We start from the raw sequence: 27,561 nt of genomic DNA, 5'->3' as shown, positions 1-27,561 counted from the left end.
ACTCACAGGATTTAGTTTACTGTCAAGAAGAGAGGGACCAAAACATGGATGTATACAGTTTGACAGCTGGGAAGGGGCTGTCTACATATCATGCTGTATATGGGACAATGGACGTGGGTGACAACAGAACCATGTGGGCCCAACACAGCTGTTTGTCCATGAGCTGCTCGCTCACTTGACAAACATTTACTGAGCATCTCCCATGGCCTGGATCAAGACTGTGGTGCAGGGAACCCAGTCCTGGGGCTGTGTTTGTAGCACAGGCTCCCGCTTCCCAGCGGGATCCCTTTCAGCTGCACTCCTTGCAGTTCCTCAGGTAAACCCGCCCCCTATGCTTTGACATGCTATTCCCTCTGCCTGGAACATCCCACCAACACCCTGCTCCCCTCCCCTGCCGCCCACACACTTTGCCAAGATAACATCTATTCATCTTGCAGACCTCAATCAGACGTCCCCTGAAGTAGGTCCTGCTGTATCACATACGAGCACCCCATGCCTCTCCTTCATATCATCATCATCAGCAGCAGCAGCAGCAGCAATATGCCTGGAATGTGCAGGGGCCCTTCTTTGTGTGCCTCACATGGGTTAATTTCTTTATTCTTCACAGCACCCCTATGGAGTTGCTACTACTATTATCCCCATTTTACAGAAGAGGAAGATGAGGTGCAGAGAGGTTAACAGAGCTGCCCAAGGTCGCCTAGCTGGTAGGTAAGGGAGGAGGGTGGCTTCAATCCAGGGCAGTCAGATAGGCTTCAGGCTACATTACATTTGCTATGGGTTGTAAAATAATTTTTATTATCATCTTCCTCTACCCACCAAGAAGTTCCATAAGGGCAGAGTGGTATCAGCTTTGTTCATCCTGATGTCTAAGCATATAGCATAAGTCCTGGTGTGTAAGGCTACAATCAATGTTTACTAAATGAGTGAATGATGATGGGCAAATGACACTCTTTTACTCAGTTTTTTTGCCTGATAAATAGAGATAATACATACTTCGAAAAGCTGTGTGTGTGTGTATATATATATTTTATTTATTTATTTATTTGTTTGTTTGTTTTTTGAGAGATGGAGTCTTACTCTGTCACCCAGGCTGGAGGGCAGTAGCGTGATCTCAGCTTACTGCAAACTCCATCTCCTGGGTTCCAACAATTCTCCTGCCTCAGCCTCCTGAGTAGCTGGGATTGCAGGCATGTGCCACCATGCCTGGCTAATTTTTGTATTTTTAGTAGAGACAGGGTTTCACCATGTTGGCCAGGCTGGTCTTGAACACCTGACCTCAGGTGATCCACCCACCTTGGCTAGGATTATAGGCATGAGCCACTGCGCCCGGCAGCTGTTATAAATATTTTAGATACTACAGATGAAACACCTAGCACAGTGTTCAGCATTTAGTAAGAACCCAATAAATGGCAGATTATAATGCTAACACATAATTCTTGCCTTCAAAAGGCTCCAGTCTCGTGGCTAAAACAGACTAGTAAAGACATGTTTACAATACAGTGCATTAAGCAATAAATCTAAGTGCCAATGGAGTCTAAGAGGGTCATGGGAGGGCATCTACCTTTGTCCATGGAGGTTATAGTTCCTGACAACCTGAGTAGTCAGCTCAGATTCTGCGAGCAAGGTGAAAAAGGAAAAGCTGCTGCTGAAAGAAGGATCACATGGGAAGGCAAGAGCTGCTACTATTGATAAGCAAGGGGTTGATTTCTCAAGGGGCAAGGTCTCTGCCCACACACAGTTGACAGGTGATACCAAATATGGAATGGTGGAAAGGGACAGACCCAGGGGTTACCTGGCTTCTGTGCCTTGGTTCTGCAGAGCACATACTTGGACCTTGGGCAATCCCTTCTTCTCCCTGGGTCTCAGTTTCCTTATCTGTAAAAAGAAGGGCTTGAACTAGAATTCAGCACTTCTTAGATGTTTCTGCAAACCTCAGAGGAGAGGGAACATGGAACTATGGGGAATAACATGATCTTGGACTTGGCTGCATTTTTTTTTTTTTTTTTTTTTTGAGACAGAGTCTTGCTCTGTCACCCAGGCTGGAGTGCAGTGGCATGATCTCGGCTCACTGCAACTTCCACCTCCTGGGTTCAAGCGATTCTCCTGCCTCAGCCTCCCAAGTAGCTGGAACTACAGGCACGAGCCACTGCACCTGGCTAATTTTTGTAATTTTAGTAGAGACGAGGTTTCACCATGTTGGCCAGGCTGGTCTTAAACGCCTGACCTCAGGTGATCTGCCTGCCTCAGCCTCACAAAGTGCTGGGATCAGAGGTGTGAGCCACTGCGTCTGGCCTGTATTAAGACATATGGGTGTTCTGCATTCTACACTATGATATATTTGTACTCGTTTTGATATGAAAATAATGTGTTTTATTTCCCTCTCCTAAAGCTCTGAATCACAAATTTTGCTTCAGGAAGATCTGTGACATTTATCCTATGGCTTTGCCCTCAGGGGTACATGCACCCCAGTCTGAGAAGCATGGAATTTGTTTGCAATAAAACATCATGCGGCCATTATAAATGACTCTGCTGATGAATATTTGATAACATGGTAAAAAATCTGATGGTATGGACTAAGAAGGGCAAGGTTACAAAACAGTATAATCTCACTGGCCTTAAAAATTAAGAAAGTATAAACATGTCTGTAAAAGATAGCAAATACCTGATGTGAGATTAGAGGTTAACATGAGACAGAGATCATACAGCATGGAACAGTGAACTCTTGGCACACAGTAAATGCTTAATAAATGTTGTACACAGTAAATGGGAAGACTAAAGCCAGGTATTAACACCGGTTCTTTGGGGGTGGGGTGAGATTAGAGGTGATTTTATTTACATATCCTACATTTCCTCTAATAAATATGTATGTGTGTGCATACATACACAGACACATGCACACATGTATTTGTAGTGAGAAAAATATTTTTTTCAAAAAGATCAAAGTTCTGAGTTGATATCGTGAAACCTAGTTAGGATTCTCAGGTTTCAGGCCTCGACTCCCACCTGTCACATCTAAATGCATACGCTGGGATGTAAGAGATTGACAGAGTATGCGTGGCTCTGTGAGACCCACCCAGCAGCAGAACAGCCACTCCGGAGGCAGGTCCCCCAATAACGTGTGATCAGCACTTTTGCATATGAAAGATAGGTTAACTGCCTTGCACATTATGGAGGTGGTAGGAAAAACTGCAGGCTCGTAGGGCCCTAGATGTGTATCTCAGAGAGTGGGAGGCTTACAATTTTTTTAAGACTACTGGTCACCTGGCAGCCCTGGGGACCAGATACATCCCACTGATGGCTATTTACGGGGCACCTGGTAGATGTACATGTTTCAGAGCAGAGTTTATTTAGTATTTTTCTGGGTAGAAATCTGACTTTTTTTTAATTCAGCAAGATATGTTTCAAACACACACTATATTCTACACGTTAATTTTTGGGGAGATGCATGGACCTCAGGTTAAGAACCCCTGATCTCAGGGGTGGGCAGTGGGTGTCTGTGATGGCAACTGGTGTTAGTTTCAAAGATGGAGAACTGGGCTAGGAGCCTGCCACTCTGGTTTTAGTCTCTGCTGATTTGTGCATGAGTCCAACACACATTTACTGAGCACCGATATACGTCAAGCACTGGGAACACGAAGATTCAATGCCATGCAATTCAGAAAAGTATTTACTGGGTGCCTACTTTGTCAAGCACTGGGCTAGGCTCTGGGGATACAGCAGTGAAGGAAACAGCCCCCACTTGCACGGACCGCTGTGGTCCTAGGCCTGTTTGTTCTTTTGGACTCTGTTCTGCTCCTAGAGATGATGTCAGCTCTTATCCTTTCCCTGCCCTCTCCTTCACTCACTATCTTGTTCCGGGAATAATACCACCTCACTGGGCTGGCTCTCTGCAGTTCCCAAAGTGCCTCTGCACACGCAATTGCATTTGCTTCTTTCGACAGCCCTATGAGGTAGACATGATCATCATCAGCTCTGTTTTGTCAGTGAGAGGCGGCTGCTTGTGTCAAGGGCTGGCTTTTCAATAGTTCACAGCGAGGTAGCTGCTTTGCCACGCATGAAACCCTGACTCAGAGGCAGCTCGCTGACGAGTGATTTAACATCGGGCTCCTCATGGGCTCACCTCTTGCACAGGATGATGGGATTTTCCAGGCAAGAAAAATCAAGGCTTACAAAGGTTAAGTGTCTTGCCCAAGTAAGTGCAGACCTGAGATTCAAACCCAGGGCTCTCCAGTATCAAGTGATGTTTCCATTTTGCCATGCTGTTTCTCAGTAAAGGGTCACTGCACCAAGGCAGGGAGGTCCTGTGTCTGGGGTGGGGGTAGGGGTGCGGGGCAGAACCTTGAACCTTGATCAGCTGCATGGGGGCCATGGTGTGGATTTTGTGCCTGGTCCCCCAGCTGATGGATCCTCAAAGTATACATGTGGTAAGGAGGGAAGGAAACAAGCCCTGGAAGGCAAAGCTCAGTATCCCAGGCCAAAGCTGTAGGATCCTGGGTAAGGCATGCAGGCAAATGGCCTTCAGATTTCACATAGGGCACAGGGAAACATTAGGATTCCTCTCCTGTCACCCGGCTCCCAAATCCCACCACTGAACTCTGCAGCTACTCCGTGCCCTGGAGCTGGTGCCGCCTGAGCTCCAGAACTGTGGCTGCTCCTGTCAGTGACTCATTCTTTGAGCTCTCAGGCTGCCAGCCCACCGGAACTGGAGTGGAAGGCTGGCTCAGCCTGTTCCTGTTTACGTGAGAAAGGAAGCTCTGTCCCAGTTAGCTTTTCTTCCCTTCCCAATGTGGCCAGCAGCCACAGGGAGCCCTACCCAAAAGAACATGACACTCAGACCTGACCGGACTTCATGAACTACTGGCTGTCAGAGCCTGGTGGGCCCTGAGGGATATCTGGTTCAGCCCACTAATTTCTCAGATGGAGAAACAGGCCCAGAGAGGGGAAGTGGCTTGCCCAAGGTCCACAGCCAGCCAAGGGCAGAGCCTGAATGTTGAAGACTTACTGTGTGCTGAGTACTGCTCCAAGTGCTTTACATATATTAACACATTCAATCCTCACAACAATCCCAAAAGGTAGGCACTGCTCTTACCTCCATTTTACACATGAGGAAACTGAGGCACAGAGACGTTAAGTCACTTGGCCGAGGTCTGCTAATAAATGGGTAGAAACTAAGACTAGAATCCAGGCAGTCTGCTTCCAGAGCCCATGCTATTAGCCACACACGAGATGAGACTAACTCCCCAGCCTAGGACCAGGCATTCTGCCTTCGACACTACATCATTGTTAACAAGTCTCCAGCACTCCCACCCCTCAACCATCTGGGTGATGATGCTGGGCTCCATGGCCCGTCACTGTGTCCAAAATGCCACCAGTAGACACTGACTTCCTGTTCATAGGATTGTTGCTCCTATCTCATTGTGGGGATGGAGGTGGATAAAGGAGTGGTAGGGGTGACCTTGGGCAATTTCCCAACAGCTCTCCCCTATGAAGAGATGAATCCACAGGGAGGATTTGCCCTCCTTTATCCTCCTATCCTGCCAGCTTGGAGCCAGGCACATTGTCAGTCTTATGCTGTTCAATACTCACGACTGCGCTGCAGGTTGACATGACTGCCCATGTCTTGCATGGGAAGCCACTGAGGCACAGAGAGGTTAAGTGACTTGCCTGGGATCACAGAGCCAAGTGGCAACAAAACTGGGACTTGAACCCAGGTTGGTGGGTCTCCACAGTCTATGACTTTTCTCTTACTCCACAGAAAGGTCTGGAAACCCACAAGGGGAATGGGTGGAGCAGGTTTGTCTACCAGGCCTATTTTGAAGTTTTGCTTGGATATGTCCAGAATCAAAGGAGGTATTGCTAGAGGAACTGATAAGGGTATAGTGGTGGAAGAGTCTAGAAGGAACAGGTCCGATCAGTCACTTCTGCCATGCAGTATCACACCCTCAGCACTCCCGTGGGCTCTGAGAGGAAGAGCCTGGTCTGGCTGGGCACTGCTGTGGTCTCTGTACTCACTGGGAGAGGCTGGCCTCACTAGGCACTGCTGTGGTCTCTGTACTCACTGGGAGAGGCTGGCCTCGCTAGGCACTGCTGTGGTCTCTGTACTCACTGGGAGAGGCTGGAGGTGGCTCCCTATTTTCTGCTACCTTTTGGAGGTGTGTAGCAGGCAAAGTAGGTGTTAGAGTATACGGTGCTGAAGAGCAGAGTCCCTGAAACATGGCAAACACTAACCAAGCACCTGTTCTATGCCTAGCCTTTCACTAAGATTATTTCCTGCCTGCAAGATGTTCTATGTTTCAACCTCGACACTGACCAACAGAACTCCTAGTGAGAAAAGTCCTGGTGGAAAAAATTTCTAGCTTCTCCCAGCAGAGGCAAACACAAACAGATGGTGGATTTGGAGTTCTGGGAATTTGTACTGGCTCTCTGCAACCCCTCCACCCTGTTAGTCCTGCTGATCAGTGAGCAACACGACCAAGAGATCCACAGGAGGAAGTAGGAAGATAAGGGCTTGGGCCAGCAGCAAGTCCATCTCGGATGGTAAGCTGGCTGAAGGAAGGGCCCAAGTCTTGTTCATCTCCACACTCTCCAGGCAGGCAGGATGGGGGTGGGAAAAGGAATCAAATTGTGACATAGGAAGATTCTGGACTAAAACATGGGTGCTCACCACTTATCAGCTACATATGACTTAGGCCAGTTGTTTAACCTCTCTGTAACTTAACTCCTGTGGTGGTCTTAAAATATGTCTGTAATTCTTCACCATTTCTCCCATCAATAGGTGGCATCTATGTCCCCTCTCTGACTGATTGCCCTGATGGAGTGAAGGTGGCAGAAGAGATGTTATAGGACTGTAAGGCTAGGTTAGAAGAGTCCATGTAGTCACCGGGCATGCTGGCTCACCCTGTAATCCCAGGACTTTGGGAGGTCGAGGCAGGCAGATCACATGAGGTCAGGAGTTCGATGGTAAAACCCCGTCTCTACTAAAAATACAAAAATTAGTCAGGCGTGGTGGTGTGCATCTGTAGTCCCAGCTACAGGCTGAGGCAGAAGAATCACTTGAACCTGGGAGGCAGAGTTTGCAGTGAGCCAGAGAGTGTGCCACTGCACTCCAGCCTGGGTGACAAGAGCGAAACTCCATCTTAGAAAACAAACTTGCCTCATAGGACTCAGAGGATGCCATGAATTAAAGCATGCAAAATGCTTAGCCTGCTGCCTGGCACATGGTGAATACTCAATAAATGGTAGCCAGAATCTAGAGATTATGGGGAAAGGGGAGCGTGAGGGAGAGGTAGCAATAAGGATTTCCCTTTCATCTGCCAGTTGAGCCCCTCAGGAGTACAATGGGTGCCCCACCTGGACATGGGCAGGGGCTTTGATGCTGCTAGTTGGCAACTGGGGTCGGTGGACGGAGTGGGCATGGACTGGGGGTGGAGGAGTTTTGTCTCTGCCAGCTAATTAAGTCCAGAATGCTAACAAGCTTTCAAAACAAAACAACTCAAGTCCTCTTTGGATGGGATATAATAAAATGGTTCTATCTGAAATTGCAAACAGCTTTGTTGCTGCAAACAAAGGCTCAGTTCTTTGTGCCTCTTTGGCGTGGAGGCCCACAAGTACGAGGGTGAAAAGGGTCAATGAAACTCTGAGGGTGTTGCTTCCCCCAGCGGCTGCCCACACTGAGAACTAAAAGAGTGGACAGCAGAGGCCCTGGGGCGGTGAGATACCAGAGGTCCCCAGTGCCTGAGACTTAAGCACAAATGCTTGGGGAGGAAGGAACAGACTTAAGAGAGCATCTTGCTCCATCCTTTCATTTCAAAGATGAGAAAACTGATGAGATCCAGAGAATAAGAGGCAAAACCAGGACTGCCATGTTCATCTTTAAGTTTCTAGAGTTCAGTTGTCTCATTAAGCTAGCACATGAAGTTCAACAGGGATTGCCTGTGGATATCTGGAAGGTCTACGACTTGAGGCCCCATGGCAGTGGAAGGCTGGGTCCTGGCTTGGGGCTCTCTGACGGGTCCTGTTAAATGCCCTCAGAGGTCTAGGAAAGTCCAGGTGACAGGACGTGAACTCTTCAGCCCAAGGTGCCCCCAGGACAGCAGGGCAAATCCCAAGCCTCCCGAGGCTGCCACCATCAGATGGTCTTTGCAACCTGGGAGGCTCACACCACGTTCTCAAGGTGTCAGGGGGCCTGGACTCTCTGGCTGTGTGATCTTCGGCATCTATCTCACTACCTCAGGGGGCCTTCCAAGTGTCCTGTAAATTCAAAGAGTGGGACTAGGGGTCTTTCAGGGTCCTTCTATCTCTAAAGATCCACTGTTACTTAAAAATAAATCTGAACCTCTGCTTTAGTTTAATTCAATGGCTTCCCTTTGTTCTTAGGATAAAGACCAAAATATTTGCCCTTGCCATGGCTAACAACAAAGGACCACCATGCTCTGGCCCCTGCTTACCTCCCCAGACTCTACTCCCACCTTCTCCTGGTTTTCTCTGGTCTGGCTTCTTCCAGATCCTCTATTGGAACCAGTATGGGAAACAGAAAAGTCTGGAAACTGGTGGTTCTGCTCTAGGATGTAAATGTCAAGGAAATCCTCACACAGTCCCCAAGGGAGCATGTAAGCCAATGTTCTCTCTTGCGCTACCTGTGGTGGGGGCTGGGGAGTACAGACATCTGAAAGCCCATGGCTGGGGAGCTGGTGGGCCAAGTGTTCAGGGACATGTTGGGGAGTGCTGTGCAGCCCTTAGGAGCAAAGGATCGGAGTACCATGGCACCGTGGGGTAACTTAGAAACACAGTGTTGAGTAAAAAGAATGAGATTTAACAGTACAATATGCACAATTAAAAATATAGACACAAAAAACATCACCAAGGGCACATAGCAACAAAAAACACCTATTAAACACATTAACTATAGAGAGAGGGGGCACAGCAGTGGGACATAAAAGTAAATAAGTGAATAAAACTAAAGAGAGCCTCTATGGCCCACTGGAGATAACAGGACCGTGCACTGAGGAGTATGATGGACGATGCTCTAGAAACTCTTGAGAAGCACCTTTTCCTCTCCGAGTAAATCCAAAACAAAACCACTGAGTTGGAAGTTGAGCCAAGGTCCAAAGGGGGAAACAACGAACAGAAATTGAGGGCCCTTCATCCTGTCTGCATCCTGGAACTGGGAGAGCTGGAGAGAGAGAAATCCTGGCTGTTTGGGAATCAACACCTCTGAAGGGAGAAAGACTCATGGACTGAGCTGCAGCAGAGCCGACTGTCAAGGAGACCCCTGGATCTCCTCTCCTCTGAGCTGGTTCACCAACATGACCACTGAGTCATTTTCTTGACTTTCTACAGGGAGAGGGGAATTCTATGTCTTGGTGGCTGTCTCCAAGAATAACCAGCCCCATTAAGATCCCTGGGGTTGGGTCATCCCCAGGTTTTCACCTGCCAAGCTGAACCAATCAACCCAGAGGGTGGTGAGTCAAGTCAGAGGGCCCCCTCTCTCATCAGCTATCACTCTTGCTTGGCAAGGATTAATTACTATTTTGGAGTGGCCAATCATTTTTTCTTAATGATTTTAGAAAATATGAAGACCTCCCCCTACAATAAAAGTATAAAGAAAAACCAAGTCATCCATACTCTTGCCTCACTGAGAAAGGCGTTGGTTTCCTTTTGATGTATTTTTCTCTTGTTGTGGGTGCACTTTTACCTTGTGCATTGTTTTGTACGTAGGCATATCCTGAGACTATGTCCCTTTGGATTACAAGGATTCAACCTTTAAAAAACAAACAAAAAAAAGAGTCTCACTCTGTCGCCCAGGCTGGAGTGTAGTGGCACGATCTTGGCTCACTGCGAGCTCTGCCTCCCAGGTTCACGTCATTCTCCTGCCTCAGCCTCCCAAGTAGCTGGGACTACAGGCGCCCGCCACCACGCCTGGCTAATTTTTTTGTATTTTTTAGTAGAGATGTGGTTTCACCATGTTAGCCAGGATGGTCTCGATCTCCTGACCTCGTGATCCGCCAGCCTTGGCCTTCCAAAGTGCTGGGATTACAGGCGTGAGCCACTGTGCCCAGCCTACAGGGATTCAACTTTTAAGTAATATGGCAGACAGCCTCCAAGGTGGCCCTCAGTGAACCCTGCCTCCTGGTCTTCACATCCACGTGCAGTCCCTCCTACATGGTACCAGGGTTAGTCTTCATGACCAATAGCACACAGCAGAAGTGAAGGCATGTCACTTCTAGGATTAGGTCCTAAGAGACTGTGACTTTCATCTTGGACACAACTCTTGCTCCCTCGTGTGCTCTCTTGGATAACTCACTCTGTGGGAAACCAGCTGCCCTGCAGTGTGGCCGCTGAGGCAGCCTGTGGAGTGGCCTGTATGGTGTGGTACTGACACCTCTGGCCCAGAGGCTGCAAGGAACTGGAGTCTGCCAATCACCTGTGAGTGAGCTTAGAAGTGGATTCTTCAGCCACAGTCGAGTTTTGGGATTATTGCAGCCCTGGTCAACATCTTGAGATGTTGTGAGAGATCAGGCCAGATTGACTTAGGCCATGTGGCTAAGTCATTCCTGGTTTCCTGACTTAGAAACTGTGGGGGATAAGAAATGTTTTGAATTGCAAAGTTTTGGGGGTAATTTGTTATGTAGCAAAATATAACTAATGCAAGCGGTCTTATCCCTCCCTCAGGTAATACGGACTTTCATAGCAGGCTGTATTCCCATTGAGGAGAGACAGGCCTAAGAGGCTGGGGGTTGCCCTGCTGCTGGATACCAGGACCCACTGGGAAGCTACTCAAGACTGGCAGAGGGTGGCACTGGGCTGGGTAGAGGACTAACGCACAATTCCAAATGGTCTTGCTTGTGATTGATAAAGGTTTGTCTCAAGCTAGGTGATGTTCAACAGGGATGTGGGAAAAAAGATGGTCTTTTTCGGGCCAGACGTGGTGGCTCATGCCTGTAATCCCAGCACTTTGGGAGGCTGAAGTGGGCAGATCACAAGGTCAGGAGTTCGAGACCAGCCTGGCCAACATGGTGAAACCCTGTCTCTCCTAAAAATATAAAAACTAGGCATGCATGGTGGTGTGTGCCTGTAATCCCAGCTACTTGGGAGGCTGAGGCAGGAGAATTGCTTGAACCCAGGAGGTGGAGTTTGCAGTGAGCCAAGATCACGCCACTGCACTCCAGCCTGGGCAACAGAGTGAGACTCTGTATCAAAAAAAGTGGAAAAAAAAAAGATGATCTTTTTCAATATCTAATAGTCACATCAGGCACAACCCAAACAGGGCTGAGAGGGGGCAGGCTAGTGACTGGTCCTCAGAAGAGGGATGCTCTATGCAAAGCCTTGTCTTATTTAGGAAAATGGTGTGCAATGGGAAATTCTGGGCAGGCTTCTCATCTGTATTTTAAAAGGCAACATTACCCCAGCTGACATCTGGCTTATGTCTGGTTCAGAGAGCCTTGTTCCGTCTTTGCTGATAACTCTTCCTGGTACCTTACATCCTTCACGTTTTATTTTTTTTTATTATTATTATTTTTTTTTGTGAGCCAGATTCTCACTCTGTCACCCAGGCTGGAGTGCGGTGACATGATCTCTGCTCACTGCAACCTCTGCTTCCTGGGTTCAAGCAATTCTTGTGCCTCAGCCTCCTGAGTAGCTGGGATTACAGGCACAAGTCACCATGCCTGGCTAGTTTTTGTATTTTTAGTAGAGACAGGGTTTCACCATGTTGGCCAGGCTGGTCTTGAACTCCTGACCTCATGTGACCCACCCATCTCAGCCTCCCAAAATGCTGGGATTACTGAGCCACTGCACCCAGCCCATCCTTCAGGTTTTAACCACTTGGAATTAAAAAGAAACAGCACCATGGTCCTAATAAACATCCCCACCTGTCCCACGCATCATTTTCATATGTGTGTGTGTGAAATTCCAAAGTTTAGAGATGTAAAGTGATTCAAGCAAGATCCAGGCTCAAAAGGGGCAGAGTCCAAATTCATTCACATCCAGGGCTTCTGAACCCAACAATAAGAAACCATAAAAAAATGAGCTGTGAATAAGACTTTATGGTTTACAAACCCCCATTCACATCCATTGTCTCACTGAATTCTTATAACTACCATGAAAAAAATTGCTTCTCATTTCACAGTGGAAATGCCTCATGAGACAGATGGAGCAGTACAGGGTCCAAGTCCAAGTCCAAGTCCATCAGTGAAAGGCAGTGCCCAATACAAGGGCAGACATACTCAGCACTGTCCTTACACCCAGGAAAATGTCCCTCGTCCTGATCTCACACTTTGAAGGGCTCTGCTCCAATCCTCCACCAGGTATGCTCCTCCTCACAGGTTAGGAGTCCAGGGAACCAAAGGGACATTCCCCCTGTAAGGCCACATATTCAAACTCCGCACCTGCTCCCCCGCCCCCCCAAGATTCCCTGGTCAAACGGTCCTCAGCCTGATTCCTGGACCTGGTGGCCCTCTTTTCTGACTGCTTTATGGGAGTACACCGTGCTGTGTGTATTCCTAGAACTGGCTAAGGTGACTGTTTGCAGGAGGTGTGTTTGGAGCTCAGATGTGTGGGCTGGGGTACCCATCTACCTAAGTGCTCATGAGTGTCCTTATGGTGTGGGATAGAGCTGGGGTGGACTGGAGACTGGCTTTCCCTAGACCCCATATTTTGGTGCAGAACTCAGAATTCTCCATTTGAACCAGGCTTTTAAACTCCTTACAAATGAGTATTTGTCAGGGTGGAAGGATAACATATTTCCTTTCAAAGCTTATCAGCTTGCTTTCGAACAGTTAGCTATCTAGACATAACATATCCAGCCTTACAGATGTTAGGGGTGGGACTGCACACAATTGTGCTCTTTGAAGTGGCAGGGAGGAGAGCCAAAGAAAAGAGAAGAGCAAAAGAGAGAAAGATTTAAGCAACAAGGGGTCAGTAGCTCACACAGTGGAAGGTTGGGGAAAAGAATGAGACATGAGATGAAGGCCGAGGGTAGGAAGCTTTAGGAGCGGAAGAAGCTAGTGTTAGGAGGGATGTGAAAGCTTATAAAGAGGAAGTTCAGGTGGATGAAGGATGGCCACAGATTCTCTGTACCCCTCCTATCCAGAGGTGGCATTTTCTTCCCATCCCTTGGATCTAGGCTGACCCTGTGACTGGCTTTGATCAACAAAATGTAGTGAAGTGACCCTGTGTAACTTCTAGAGCTGGGCATTTCTTTTTTTTTGCCCTCTTAGAGTGCTCCTTCTCGATAATCACATAAGAAGTCCAACTACCACGAGATCATCATCCTGTGAGGAAGCACAAGGTAGGAGCACTGAGGTGCCAGATGTATAAGAAAAACTTCTCGGACATTCTATCCCAGCACAGAATGAGGTGTGTACAGCTGACCGAGTGACCCCAGCTGATGCCACATGGAATGGAAGAACCACTCAGCTAAACCCTGCATGACCCTCCAAGTCATGAGCAAATAAAATGGTTGCTGTTTCAAGCCACTACGTTTTGAGATAGTCAGGCAGCAACAGACAACCAAAACAGATGCTGAGATCTGAAATGAAGAAATGAGCTTAAATGGAAGGATGAGGTTTTTTGTTTGTTCCCCCCCACCCCCCCAGATATAAAGAACTTTCTGAGAGCTGGGGTGATTTGTCCCTGAGCCAGACCAAAGAGAAAGGTAATGGCATCTGTCACTGTATATCTTAGGAGTGTGATGGATGCTCATTTGTCTAAAAGGGCTTTGGCATCAACCTTTGAAGATGCAGGGGACTGGACCAGATGCATTCCTTCTTTCAGTTGCAAAGACTGTCTTTAAGTGTCATCATACATCCAGGCAACTCCCTAGAATATGAGCACTGTTTCTATCCTGGTGAAGGAAAATGGAGGATCATTCTCCCCACCAACCCTGGCCCCTTGACTATGCAAGCAGAAAACACTCCTGCCTGTGGCTGTGCTGGTTCAGTGAGGTCTCAGATCTGCGATGCGGAGTCAAGAAAGGACCACCGGCTACACTACCCCACTCCACTGCTGTAGAACTGGCCTGGATCTGAGGCCCAAGCCCTGGGCACAGGAACACAAAGATGCAAAGGTATTTTTTCTGTTCACATTCCATATCCTGGAACAATCATCACCGTCACTATTAGCTACCATTTATAGAGCACTGTGTAATAAGCACTTTACGTCCATGAACTCATTTAATCCTCACAAAATCTCTGTGAAGATCTCATCATATTATTACCCTTATTTTAGAGTGAGGAATTTGGAACTCACAGCAGTTAGATAATTCACCTCAGGTCATGCTGCTGGTCAACAGTAGAGCTGGGATTTGAACCCAGGTCTGTCCGCCTGGCCATAGCACCCCAAGGCCTAGCTAGATGGGCTCCATCCTGGTGTCTGAGAATAGTTAGCCTCACTTTTGCTGACCAGTGGGCATCTGGGATGGTACTTCCTTTCTCAATACAATGGCATCGTTACAGAATACTGCCCAATTAGCACATCCAAATGGTGTTTCATTTTACTTTATCCATTCTGAAGACTCAAGTAAAAAACTCATTGTACCATCAATGACAATAAATATCTCTAAATGCATTTAAAGTCTTGAATGAAAACAGAACCATCAATTCAACAAAGAAATAAAAATCAGCAGAACCTCTACCACTGAGTGTTGACAGCTACTGGTGATATCTTAGTACTACTACAACCAGGTCCATCTTCTTGAAGTTTGTCCATTTGGGCTCCTGCACCTGCTCACAGACCAGCTTGAACCAGTACTAAGCACCACTCTGCAGGGCTTTGTGAAAACGGGTTAGCTGATCAGGGATGAGGCGCATTATGAGGTAAACCTGCTCCTTAAAATGCTTGACACAGCAGGTTCCTAAAGACATGAACCAAGACCCTATTCATGTTCTAGGTCACTTCTTAGAGGAAGCCTTCCCTGACCCACCAAGATAGGGTTGCATAACGGCTGTACCCTTCCATGGCACCCTAAACTCTTTAGGAGCAGGGACCCTGTCTGTCTTGCTTGTCACTGTATCACTAGTGCCTGGCAAGCATGGAGCATGGAGTAGGTGCTCAATAAATTTGAGTGGATAAAAGAATCAGGCTGCCTTTTCAACTGGCCTTGTTGGCTACTGGTGTAAGACCTCATCTGTGGCATGGTAGGAAGGCTATGAACGCTATGACTTGTTCCTTCCTGCTGGTCCTTCCTGTAGGTGCTGCAGGATTAGGGTGACAAAGCTTTCCTTGATTCAGGCCTCCTGCTCCTTTACTTTAAAAAGTGGCACTCGGCATGGGCAGTGGCTTCTTGCTGAGACCTAGACCTTGTCCTTGGCCTGAAGGGAGGGTCCACTGAATACCCACAATGATACAGAGCAGAGTGCCTAGGGCTGGGTTGGGGACAGGTTGCAAGCCATCAGGATCTAAGGTGGAGAGCAGGTCTCAGAATCACCAGCCCAAGAGGCCAGCTGTTCCTACCAAAAGTGCAATGGCCTACTCAGGCCTTCAGCATACTCATGACCATGCATAAAGCCAGCTAATCATAACACACTGAAATCTCAGGTTGGTAGGGATTGTCACGGCTCCAGCCAGGTGCCCGCAGAAAGGCTCCAGGAATACTTTGTTCCCAAGAGCAGTGTTGTCCTTAGACCTGGGCCCTGTGCCCCGTCTCTTCTGTCCATGTCACTCCCCATAAGCAGAGAAGTCCACAGGGCTCAGGATATATACTCAACTAGAGTCTCTTACCAGCTGGTGTCCATGTTCCCCTTTCCAGGCTATACTCTAACTACTAGGACTTCAGGATTTCCTGCCCAAATGGCTTGAAGCCTGCATGGGTCTCTTGCTCAGGTACATCCCTGTGAGGGTAGACACTGTTTCCTGCTTATGCATCTTCAGGTTGGAGGGGTGGCCAAGGGGTAGCTATTAGGGTGGAGTGTGGACCAAGCTTGGACATACAGACTGGCCTGCCCACATGCATGCATGCAAGCGACGGCCTTTGCAGTGCAGGACTGAGCAGGGGTGGTATACTGTGAGGGTCTTTATTGGTAGTCTGACCTTGGTCCCTGCAGGCCTGCCCACGAGTCTGCATGATGAAGATGCTGAGAGCAATGCCTGGCGATGTTGCTAGGTGCTGGCCCCCACTGGCACCCACTGTTGCTTTATCTATCTCCTTCTACCTTGTACCTCCGCGGCAGCTGCTGGGAGCTAGGACTATACTGGCCTAGGCCTGTACTGGTGCTGGTTGGGGGAAGGAGTGGAGGCCCCAGCATTAGCAGTACCACCTGGTATCTTGCAAATGTGAACACCTACACATAAAAGAAGGGAGAGTGTGAGTTTGAATGCACCAAAGTGTTTGGGTGACTATGAGCAAATGAAGTGAGCAAGAAAGGAAGAGTGAAAGAGAAAAGGAGGGTGACCACATGAAAAAGGGTGTGTGCATGAGGGAGGAGAAAAACACATGCATGTGCATGTGCATGGGGGTGGGGAAGGCAGTGGGGTAGACACTCAGTGCCCCCACAGTACCTGGGAGCTGGGCATGACTGAGAGCCTGGGAAGAGGACAGAGAATGGAGAGGGAGAAAAGGATCTGCCTAGTCATTTTTGAGTGTGTGTGAAGAAGGGGTACAGTTGTGGGAGAGAGAGAAAGACACCTAAGGAGGGAACAAGAGAGCAAGCACATCTCCAGGAAGCATGCAGAGTGGAAGCCACGGGATGGAGGGATGGAGCTAAGAGAGGTGAGTGTGCAAGAGGAAAGCATGCAGGTGTGTGAGCCTGGAGGTGTGCGTCCGCCCCTGCAGGGCTGTGTGAGACAGAGGGAGGCCACGTGTCTGGGTGACTGCGTGGGTACATGCATGTGCATCGGGGAGCATGCGGCTGTGACAAGTGAGCACAAACACGAGTGTGCGAGCACGCTGGGAGGGTGTCCCAGGGGCTGTGAGGCAGCACGCCTGGCCCTGGGGCATTGTGGCGGGGGTGCCGGGGGTGTCGGTGATGCTGAGGATGTTTCCACACCAGAAAGCTCTGAGGGAACTGTATACCTGCCCCATGTTGGCTCAGATCTGGATGACCATGGTGGCTGGGAATGTTGGCCATGTTGCCCCTATCCGGAGGTGGGTGTGGGAATGAATGAGCTACTAGGCATGGCTGGCCCTCACTCTGCCTCGCTCTGGGCAAGACAGCCAGGAGGGGAGAGAGTTCTTGAGGGCTGGATTTTTATACCATCATTATGCAATTGCCTGTAGTGCTCATGGGCTCCTTCTAAAGGCCTAACACTCCAACTCCCTTGGCCTACAAACCCCCATTTCCTTTTATGTCCAAGTTGCAGTACAGGTCAGTGTCCTTTGCAAACATTTGTGGAAGTTTACTCTACACCAGGCTGTGGTGTAGAGTAGAATTCCACAAATTCACAATGTGAATTTACCCTATTCACAATGCCAAACCATCCCCCAGTTTTTCCCCATCCCTCTCTTCATGGCTTTAATTGTCTTCATAGCACTTACCACTATTAGCCAAACTATGTGGCATGACTTAACTTATTTGTCGTCTATTTTTGTCTTAATAGCAAATGTCTGTACAGCATTTGCTACATGCCAGGCACTGTGCTAAACTTTCTGTTAATTCACTGAATCCTCTAACAACTCGACACAGCAGTGAATATTGTTCTTGCTATATTGTGAATGGGAGGCCCAGAAGGATTCAGTAGCTTGTCCATGATCATCCCACTGGTAAGTGGTGGGGCCAAGCTGAGGTTCCGGAGTCCCTGCTCTTGACCAGCACATAATCCTGTCCTGGGAGGGTGGGCCATTTTTTCAGTTTGGATTTCTATTTAATCTCTAATGCTTACAACAGTGTCTAGCACACGTAGGTGCTCAATCAGTAGTGACAGAATGAAGAAATGAGTGAATACATGCTGGACATGGAGGATGCAGAGATGAAACTGAGAGGCGCTTGCCTTCAGAGAGCTCATGGCCCCATGGAGGAGGCAAATAATTACTGCAATCCCCTATGAGGACAGCATCATGGGAGTCTAGAGGGTCACACAACTTGCTCGGCCTCTGCACGCAGGACTTCCCAGAGGAAGGACACAGGTGGGGACAGGCACAGTGACACTGTCTACCTCCTCCAAACTCCTATCTGGCACAAACACACCTTAACTCTTTCTGCCTCAGTCCACAGGTTGCCAGAAGACGACAGTAGCTCCATGGGGACAACAGAGGCAGAACAAGGTAGTGGTGAGGACATGGGCTACTAAGAGAGACTGCCTGGAGTGAATCCTCCCTCTACCAGCTAAGTGACCTTGAACGGACTGCCTAAGCTCCCTGGGCCTTAGTCCTCTCATCTGTAAGATGGGGGTAGCAAATGACACTGATTTCCTAGGATATGACATGACCAATACTCTTCTATTCTACGCTGGTTGCTGGTTTTTGGGGAAAAATGGGAGAGAACATTGGGATTAACATATTATGCTTATTACTGCAAGCCTCTCTGCTGTGGCTTCATCCCATTTTGCAGAAGCAGCTCAGAGCCGAACTTGTCCATGAACTTTCCTTAGTGAAGGGACTATGTCTGCTTTATTTACCACTACATCTCTAGCACCTAGTACAGAACCTGAGACCCAGTAGGTGCTCATAAATACTTGAGTGAATGACTGAGTGGTAACATTTTTTTATTCCCCCAGGACCCTTGTGAGGATAAATATTCATATTGCTATTGTTTCTATTCACAGTTGAGGGACAGGAGCTCCAGCAAGGTTAAGTGACTTGTGCATAAACACACAGCCTGAAGCAGAACAGGCAGACTCAAACGTCAAACCCCATGCTCTTTCTTCCTCCACACCGTGCTACTCTCTGAACTCCTGTTCATCCTGTCCTATTTTCTGCAGATTTCTTCTAGCCAGTGGGGCCATTCCTGATTGCAGCGTCATCTCCGAATTCTATGACTCATATCTGAATCACAGAACTGTTAATAGTTGAAGGGGACTTCTGATGTCATCTGGACCTCCCACCCATTGTGGAAATTTCCTCCACACTGTCTATCTATCCAGTACTTGAATGCCTCCTGTGACGGAACACTCATTTCTCCTTCTGGAATTATCGAGTTCTATGACTAGACAGAGAGTTCTGTGTCTATGGGCCAACACGCCTGTCTTTAATTTCAATGCCTTGGGCTTACGTCATCTAAGATACACAGAATAGATCTGCTGCCCCTTCCACAAGACAGCCATTCAGATATTCGGGCAGTTCTCACATCTTTTCAGAGAATTTTCCTCTTCAAGACAGATGGTGTCCGTCCTAGACCATCTCAACAGGCTGTCCAAAGTGTTTTGAGCAGTGGCATCCCCTACTGGTTAAGGTATGAACTGCACCAAAGGGCTTCCTCGGGAGCCGGGGCACTGAGTGTGTGGTGTGAATAAAATACCACTTATTTTGAAGAGTCATCACTTTAGACTCATACCTGATTGTTTCCAGTGTCTGTCTTAAAGAGTGTCACGTGAAGACTCCATTCTAAGGTCCCTTGCCAATCATGAGGTCTCTGACAAGCTATAGGTTTGGGATTTCAAAGTTAAGAGTTCAAAAGACTTTTCCTCTTCCTTTTTTTCTTTTTTCTTTTTTCTTTTTTTCTTTTTTGAGATGGAGTAATGCTCTGTTGCCCAGGCTGGAGTGCAGTGGCGTGATCTTGGCTCACTGCAAGCTCTGCCTCCCGGGTTCATGCCATTCTCCTGCCTCAGCCTCCCAAGTAGCTGTGACTACAGGTGCCCGCCACCACGCTCGGCTAATTTTTTTTTGTATTTTTAGTAGAGACGGGGTTTCACCGTGTTAGCCACGATGGTCTTGATCTCCTAACCTCGTGATCTGCCCGCCTCAGCCTCCCAAAGTACTGGGATTACAGGCGTGAGCCACCGCGCCCGGCCCAAAAGACGTGTCTTCTAACAAAATGTTTGGAAGGACAGATATAAAAATACATGCTGTGTTACAGGATTATGGTGATTTTTCTTTTTTCTAGTTGTATTTATTTTCTAATATTTTGACAGTTAACCTTTTGTTATACGAAGGAAAAGAACAATAAAAACTTATTAAAAAACGTGAAACTCTCCCCCCCACCTTCTTTTTCTTCCTTCTGAGGCTGTTTATCATGGCGTGGGTCATGGGACTACAACTAGGACAAGCTGCCACCCTGTGGACAAGAGTGCCTTGGTAATGTCTCCATGGTGGCTGCATTGGCCTGGCTCCCTGCAAGTATGGTCAACTGGACTCAAGCAGCACAGTTTCACCCTCAAGCTGGGCTTCTCAACAGGGAGGTCAGGTAGTTCTCCACATCCCCCACTCCATCCTTGGCTCATGCTGCCTTCAGGTTTTGTTTTCTATCCTTACCTCTTGAAGTCAGCCCAGCACTGAATGGTCAGTGGTCATTCCCTAGGAGTCCCGGACTCCCCAGCTCTTCATCCTTCTCCTTACTTCCTAGCACACCCTCAGTTGCCTGCTCTTCCCTCCATGTGAGCCTAGAGCAGCTCCAAATGATAACAGGTCAGAAGGCATCAGGGATTAGAAAAACAAGTCCCCATTTAAATGAAGAGCTATGGAGCAGCCGCATGGTTTTTCTCATGCAAGTTCACAGCTAGCTAGGCTTTACTCCAGCCCCAGCATCAGCCGGGGCATTCTCTCTCCGCTCTGAGGTCTGGGAGGACCTGGGTGCTGGGAAGACTTACCCGGTAGCCTCTCACTGCAGCACATGTCCAGGGCTCCTCCCTCGGAGTCATCAGCAGCGTGGTTCTCTCTCTCACTCCTGCAGCAGGATGGAAAAGGTGAGATGACGCTGTTGAGCCAGGATCAAGACAAAAACCCTGAGCAAAGATAAGAAGCCTCCCTCTCCTGTATTCTGTATCCTTTTGGATAACTCCACCCCATCAAAGGGACCTGAGGAAACTACCAGCCTATTGACGGGTCAAGCTGCAGAGGCAGGAGCAGAATTTTGCATGTGTCTTCCTCGTGGAATCAGTGGCAGCAGTATCATCACAACCATCATCATCATCATCACCATCATCATCTCTACCACAGAAGGAGGATTTACTATATGCAAGCACCTTGCAAACTTTACCACATTAAATCCTCACTATGACCTCATGAATGAGGGATCATTAAACAGGCTCAGAGAGGTGAAGTAACTTGTCCAAGGTCACACAGCTCAACAGAATAGAGAGGAGTTTGAAATTATGGCTTAGGACTCTGGGCTCACGCTCTCACTGCTGTGCTATTCTGTCTCCTAGTTCCAGTGGTTTTGAACAATGGGTGGACAAGAAGAGGGCTCTGAGTAACCCACAATCCTGTGTCCAGCTCTCCAAGATATGCAAGTCCCATCTGCCCCAGGCAGTGAAAAGTGGCATGCAGAACTCTTCTCCAGAAATAGCTACAAAAAGTAGTTCTATACATGTTTTATATAGTCTAAATATTTCCTTCCTGAAATCAGAGAACCCTCTTTCTAGCCTATCAGGGCACCTTGTAGGACAGTATGGGGGTCTAGTTTTTCTCCTTTACCTGGTAAGCTGGAAAAAGGTTGCTGGAGATCAGCCAGACTCCACGAAGCATCTTTAGATATATCTTGAGAGCAACCACTTGGCTCACAGGGGTTCTACCCTGGGAACGGTCTGAAATGCAGCGTGGGCTCCAGTGGCCTTGTCTGCCTTTCATGTCTCTGACCCTTGGTAGTAGCTGATGACTGATTCAAGGCTGGACACACAAACCAGCCTGGGTCAATCAGATCTTCTCCCTTGCACATTGAAAATGCATTCTGGCCACTTTGCTTGGCTGAATCATGATAGCCAGAGTGCCCCGGAGAGAAGACCTGCAAACATCTGCTGATGAGGGCCTGAGAGCCGCGTTGTTCCCATCTGTACTGAGTCTTGGACAATATGTCCGTCAAGACCACAAGATGGCCATGGATTCTTCCAATAAATCTCCACATTTTAGCTTATGCCAGTGGGATGTGATTTCTGAAACTGGCAACCAAAAGAACCTTTGACATAGCCTTGCTAGCATACTTCCAGGAATTTCAGAGGCTCAGCTGCCTCTCTGCCCCTGAGTCCTGCTATTCTGCTTCTTGGACTGGCCCTGGGGCCTGTTTCATGCCTAACTCCAGATTTTAAATAATTAAGGGCAGAAAGGCCGGGTTCAGGGTGTCCCTTCTCTCTCTGATATCTTCTTTTTCAACTGGCATTATATTATTTTATTTTTTCCTCAACCCAATTGCCAGGGTCTCTGAGAATCACAAGTCCTAGAGCCCCCCAGCACTCCTGCAGAGAGGAGGTCACTCCCTTCAAGGTAACTTTAAGTGCTTTCTTTAAATGTCTCTGGAGTCCCTTCATCTTTCTCCCTCCCCATCTTGGTCCCAGTCACCATTATCTCTTGCCTAGATTGCTGTGGCAATATTTTAACTGGTTGCTGGCATCCACTCAGGCTGGCCTCCAAAACATTCTCCACATGGCTCCAATGCTTATGGCATAGAAAATCTGTGCAGTTTACAACCTGCACAACTGGATGTGGAAGTCCCCTCTGCCCCAGGCAATGGAAAGTGGCATGGTGAACTCTTCCCCAGAAGAGAAGAGCTAGAATCAATTCCTCAAAACTCAATGTTTATCATATAACCTTTCTGGAAAAAATATTTTCATGGCATCCTTATTGTACTTAGAATGAAGAGAAAAATCCTTTGGCATAGTTCACTAGATGTTGGGTGGTCTGGTCCCTGTTGATCCCTCCCTCAGCCCATGTCCCTCTCCTCCTTGACCTCTGCACTCCAGCCACACTGGGAAGGCTCTTTCCTCACAGTGCCTTTCACATGTTTTTCTCTCTACCTACTACCTAGAGAGGTTCTCTAGCTCTACTTCTTGGTACTTTTTACTCATGGTATGCACTTGATGCAGTTAGAAATGTCACTGTAATTTATGCCGTTATTCAACATCTGTCTTCATCATTAGACTGTAGCTTTCATGAAGGCAGGGTCCACTATTTCTGTTTTATTTACCATCATATCTTCAAAGCCTTGCACAGTGCATGGTTCGTAGCAGGATGTTCAATAAACAAACACTTATGGAATAAGTAAATGTTGACCTGACGTTCTTGAGAAAACATTAGGAGCCTCAAACACAGCCATCATCTGAGCTGCTTTGTGGATGGGTCTTTGCTAAGTAGCTGGGAGCTCACCTCCATAGCTATTGTCCACAGAAGTCAGAGAATCACAGACCTGGAAGGCCTCTCATTTTACAGAGGAGAAACTGAGGCAGAGGATGGAGTCTGACTTGCCCCACATTTTATATTGAGTTGGTGGTGGCCACAGGGATTGTGTTTGAGAGCACCCACCTCCAAACTTCCAATCCTCAACTTGTTCTTTCCTCACCCTAAAGAGCACCCAGCTGGACGGCAGCACCATGAGGGCTGACCCCTGGCTGGATACAGAAAGGCACAGTATCCAGATACCTCTGGAAGGGGACCCGTGTGTGACTCACACCTGCTTTCACACCTTAAGCCTCTCAGGCCCCAAGCTGTGTTCAGAATAGCTCAGTGCTGCATGTGTGCAGTGGACTCTATAAATAAGCTTCCTAGAAAATGACTAATTTCATAACCAGAAAAGCAGAACGAGTAGCACCTCTTGACTGCAGAGGAAAATGGAGCAAGAGCCTGCTGCTCTTCCCTGTAGTCGAAGGACTCCAGGCAACCCCAGCCAAAGCCTGCACGTCCAGGCTGTCCAGAGGAGGGTTTAATTAGCTTTCCAAAGAAAATAGATGGCTCATTCAGGCTGGATGGGGAACCCAGTCTCTGGGCGCTGCCTTCCTCCCTCCCTACCAAGAGCAGAAATAGCTGATTTTATTGGATTGCTACGGCTCCTGCTCTCTCCTTCCCCACTTCTATCAGCCAGGCAAGAGGAACAGAGAACCAGCCTGTGACAACAGCAGCCACTTGCTGGGCTGCCCCCTCCACTGCTTCCTTTATAACCAGAGAACACGAGGGATGAAGGGACTTGGAAATCACCCAGCCTGCCCCCACTTCACTGATGGAGGATGTCCCAGAGTGAAAGCAGCTTCCCAAAGCCATCATCACATTCAACAGGCATGTGCTCAGCACCTCCTGTGAGCAAGGCCTGGAGCTGCCCTAGGAATATAGTGATGAATAATCCAGGTCCCTCCTTGCAGGCTCCCAGTCTTCTCAGGGAGACAGACATGCAGACACGACCGTACCCTGATGCCTGCTTTAATCGATGTATGCATGTGACCACCTTGGGGAAGGCTCTGCTCATTTGTAGGGAGGGGCAAGGGGAAGAGGAAGTCTTCTCCAAAGGGGACACAGGAGCTGGTTTTAATTGTTTTTAAATTTAATTAATTAATTTTTGAGATGGAGTGTCACTCTGTTGCCCAGGCTGGTGGAGTACAGTGGCACTATCTCAGCTCACTGCAACTTCCGCCTCCCCGGTTCAAGTGACTCTCCGGCCTCAGCCTTCCAGTAGCTGGGATTACAGGTGCCCGCCACCACGCCCAGCTAATTTTTGTATTTTTAGTAGAGACGAGGTTTCACCATATTACTCAGGCTGGTCTCAAACTGCTGACCTCAGGTGATCCTGCTTGCCTTGGCCTCCCAAAGTGCTGGGATTACAGGTGTGAGCCACCGTGCCCGGCCAGGAGCTGTTTTTTTAAAATATGTTTTTAGGTGAATGAGGGGTTGGGAAAAGGATTTCTTGGGTAGAGCAAATAGAAAAAGTGAGGCATGGAGACCCAAGATGTATGGAACATCTGGTGCAATCAGAAGTAGGCTGGTCAGTGGGATGGAGCAGCAGATGGGGGCTAGGCCTCAGCAGAGGCACGTGGGCAAGAAGCAGCCTAGAAGCTAGAAATCCTGCCTCCTGAGGGTGGGGGAAGCCCTCTTCCACTTGATCATACGGCTTCCCTGTGGCTTCCCTGCACCAAGAGTGACGCTGGCTCTCTCACACCTGGTCTGGCTGGGTAGGTCTGTAACAGGAAGTGGGGGAGCAGCAGCTTATGTTTAAGGAATGGACTTTAGACTCAGCTGGTAGCATCTGATCTGGTCTGAAACTACTCTTTTTACTGTGCTAAAATTCCCATAGCATAAAATTCAACATTTTGACCATTTTAAAGAGTACAATCCAGTGGCATTTAATACATTCATAACATTGTACAACCATCATAAAGATCTGCTTCCAGAATATTTTTGTCACCCCAAAAGGAAATCCTGTACCCATTAAGAAGTCACTCCCTGTCCTCCTCCCTCCAGCCCCTGGCAACTGCTTATCTGCTTTCTGTATCTATGGGTTTGCCTATTCTGGTTATTTCATATAAATGGAATCATAAAATATGCAGCCTTTTGTGTTTGGCTTCTTGCACTTAGCATAATGTTTTCTAGGTTCATCCAAGTCCGTAGCATGCATCAGTACTTCATTGCTTTTCATGGATTCCTTTTCATGGCTGAATAATATTCTACTGTAGGATGGACAATGTTTTATTTATCTGTTCATCAGTTGAACATTTGGGTTGTTTACATCTTTTAGCTATTTGTGAATAGTGCTCCTATGAACCAAACTGCTCTGTTTCCACTCTCCTCCCATCACGCTTGTGGTTTTGGGCAATGCTTTCTGCACTCTGGGTCTGAGGCCTCACTTATGAAAATAAGGTGGTTGGACTCTAAGCCCATTGCAACTCGAAAGCCATCACCTTCCTTGGCTCATTCGTATGTGTGAAGGTAATGTGTTGTGCAGCTAGCTACGCCACCAGTGCTGGGTGCTGGAGATCCAGCCTAGATGACCCACCCCATTTTCCAGAAGCTCACGGCCAGTGCAGCAGACATAGAACAGATGCTGCCATGGGCTGGGTGAAGTTCTAATAGAGGCACCGCCCCTCTGCCTGGGGGGTGGAGTGGGGGATGGGGGATGGGGGATGAGGGATGGGGGATGTTATTAGGAGATATCCTAGAGTCTCCTTACATGAGGTCCCAGCTTTGCCCAGGACTTATGTAGAGAAAGAGCTGGCTGGTTTGCTGAGCCAGTCACGGAGCCTGAGCCTGCTTCCAAGGTAGGTGAGGAGCAAGGGAGAACTGGGATGCTGAAGCCAGGATTCCTGGGTGTGAGGCTGAGCCAAGCCCAGGCAGACATGCCTTCTATTCTGGGCTTTGTGCTCCTGGTACCCCGTAAACATCCCTCACTACCAAGGTGGGGCTCTTATCACCCTCTTAAAGCTCCAACCCCACCTGACATCTCTATTCGCTGAATTGAACCTGTCCACTCCTCCTTTCGAGCCCTGTTTGTGCTGTTCCCTCAGCCTGGAAGATCCTTTTCCCCTTTTGTCAAATCTTACTCATTCTCCAAGGTGCGACTCAGGCGGTATGTCTTCCACGGAGCACTCCCTGATCTCTCAGGAAGAACTGCGTCCTCCCACTTCTGGGCTCCCCCACACACCTGGTTCATATGTCCCTTTGTCTCTTACTTTGTTCTGCTGCTATAGTTAGCTGTTTATGCACCTGCCTCCCCCACCAACTTCCGACTTTGGAGCATCCTTACCCCCTCAACCACCTCTGCATCCCATGTGTTTAGCAGAGGGCCTGAGCCTGTTGATGTACATGTTAAAGGCCAAATGCAGGGTCTCAGGGTTGGTAGCTTTAGGGGCTCTAGGAAGGCAGATTCCAGCTAGGAGCCTCCCAATTAAAGAAGATGGCCAAACCATAGCCAGGAAGAGGCCCATAACGCCATCCAGATTTTCATCAGCATGTTCAGCAGGCAGGGGGCAGAGGACATGCTGGTTTCATGGAAAAGGAATGATCAGGATGACCACCTCATGAGTATGAGTCATGTGCCCCAGAGCATCCAGATGGAGACTTGGCCTTCTCAGTGGGTGGGCTGCAGGGGGACGGCATAAATGCTCACTCACCTGGCTCCCTCATAATTCATTCCCAAGGTGTCTGGATGGGGAAGGGTGCCATCTTTCAGCGCAGGAAGCTTTCTCAGCAAAAAGCAAGCTGGAGATATAAATGAAGGAGAGAGGGCAGCTTCAGATCATCCAGATGGGAAAACGGGGGCAAAGAGAGATTAAGTGACTAGTCTCCAGTCACACAGTGTGCCAACAATTTGTTTTCAGGTAGTCAAAATCCTGATTTCCTGTTGGGAGTCACCTTTCTCCTCCCCTGGTGCCCTGCTTGTCCCTTGCTACAACAGACAGCCCAGAATCAGAACTCAGTTACCTGTTATTTGTATCATACCCCAAAGCCTTCTAATAAATATCTTTTCTGCCTAAGTTACTCAGAGTCCTCTTCTGTTGCTGGCAACCAAATAACCCAGACTGATGCGTGCAGCAAACTCGTGGAAAGAATAGGCTCTAAGCCCAGGACTCCCAATGCTTAGTTCACTGCTATTTCCATCCTGCCAAGCTGCCTACCCTCCTTGCCCAGCTGTCCACTGTCCAGCCATCTGTCCTCACGTCTGAGCAGACTGCAAACTTGAGTGTTCTGGATCCCAAACACAGGGTCTGAGTGTTCTCTGCTTGGGATGTGCCCAGACAAATGACTTCCCTTTCATCCCTGCTCTTCTCTGAGTGGGAGAAGCA

General features: G+C 48.2%; 1 protein-coding gene across 2 annotated transcripts in view; it reads right to left on the bottom strand.

Annotated features, from left to right (window-relative positions):
* The window catches only part of PTPN5 (protein tyrosine phosphatase non-receptor type 5), a 44,424-nt gene extending 17,515 nt beyond the window's left edge, over positions 1-26,909 (bottom strand). For both annotated transcript variants that reach the window (XM_010370184.1, XM_010370186.1), the window contains exons 1-2: positions 26,890-26,909; positions 20,677-20,753 (exon numbers count right to left, since the gene is read on the bottom strand). In XM_010370184.1, the coding sequence (XP_010368486.1) occupies positions 20,677-20,753; positions 26,890-26,909 (97 nt within the window). The remainder of the gene's footprint in view (positions 1-20,676; positions 20,754-26,889) is intronic.
* Positions 26,910-27,561: the final 652 nt, after the last annotated feature.

Source organism: Rhinopithecus roxellana, chromosome 15 (assembly GCF_007565055.1).
Source record: "Rhinopithecus roxellana isolate Shanxi Qingling chromosome 15, ASM756505v1, whole genome shotgun sequence".
Lineage (NCBI taxonomy): Eukaryota > Metazoa > Chordata > Mammalia > Primates > Cercopithecidae > Rhinopithecus > Rhinopithecus roxellana.
The sequence above is the reverse complement of the archived record's forward strand: the minus strand, read 5'-3'. Positions and strand labels throughout refer to the sequence as shown.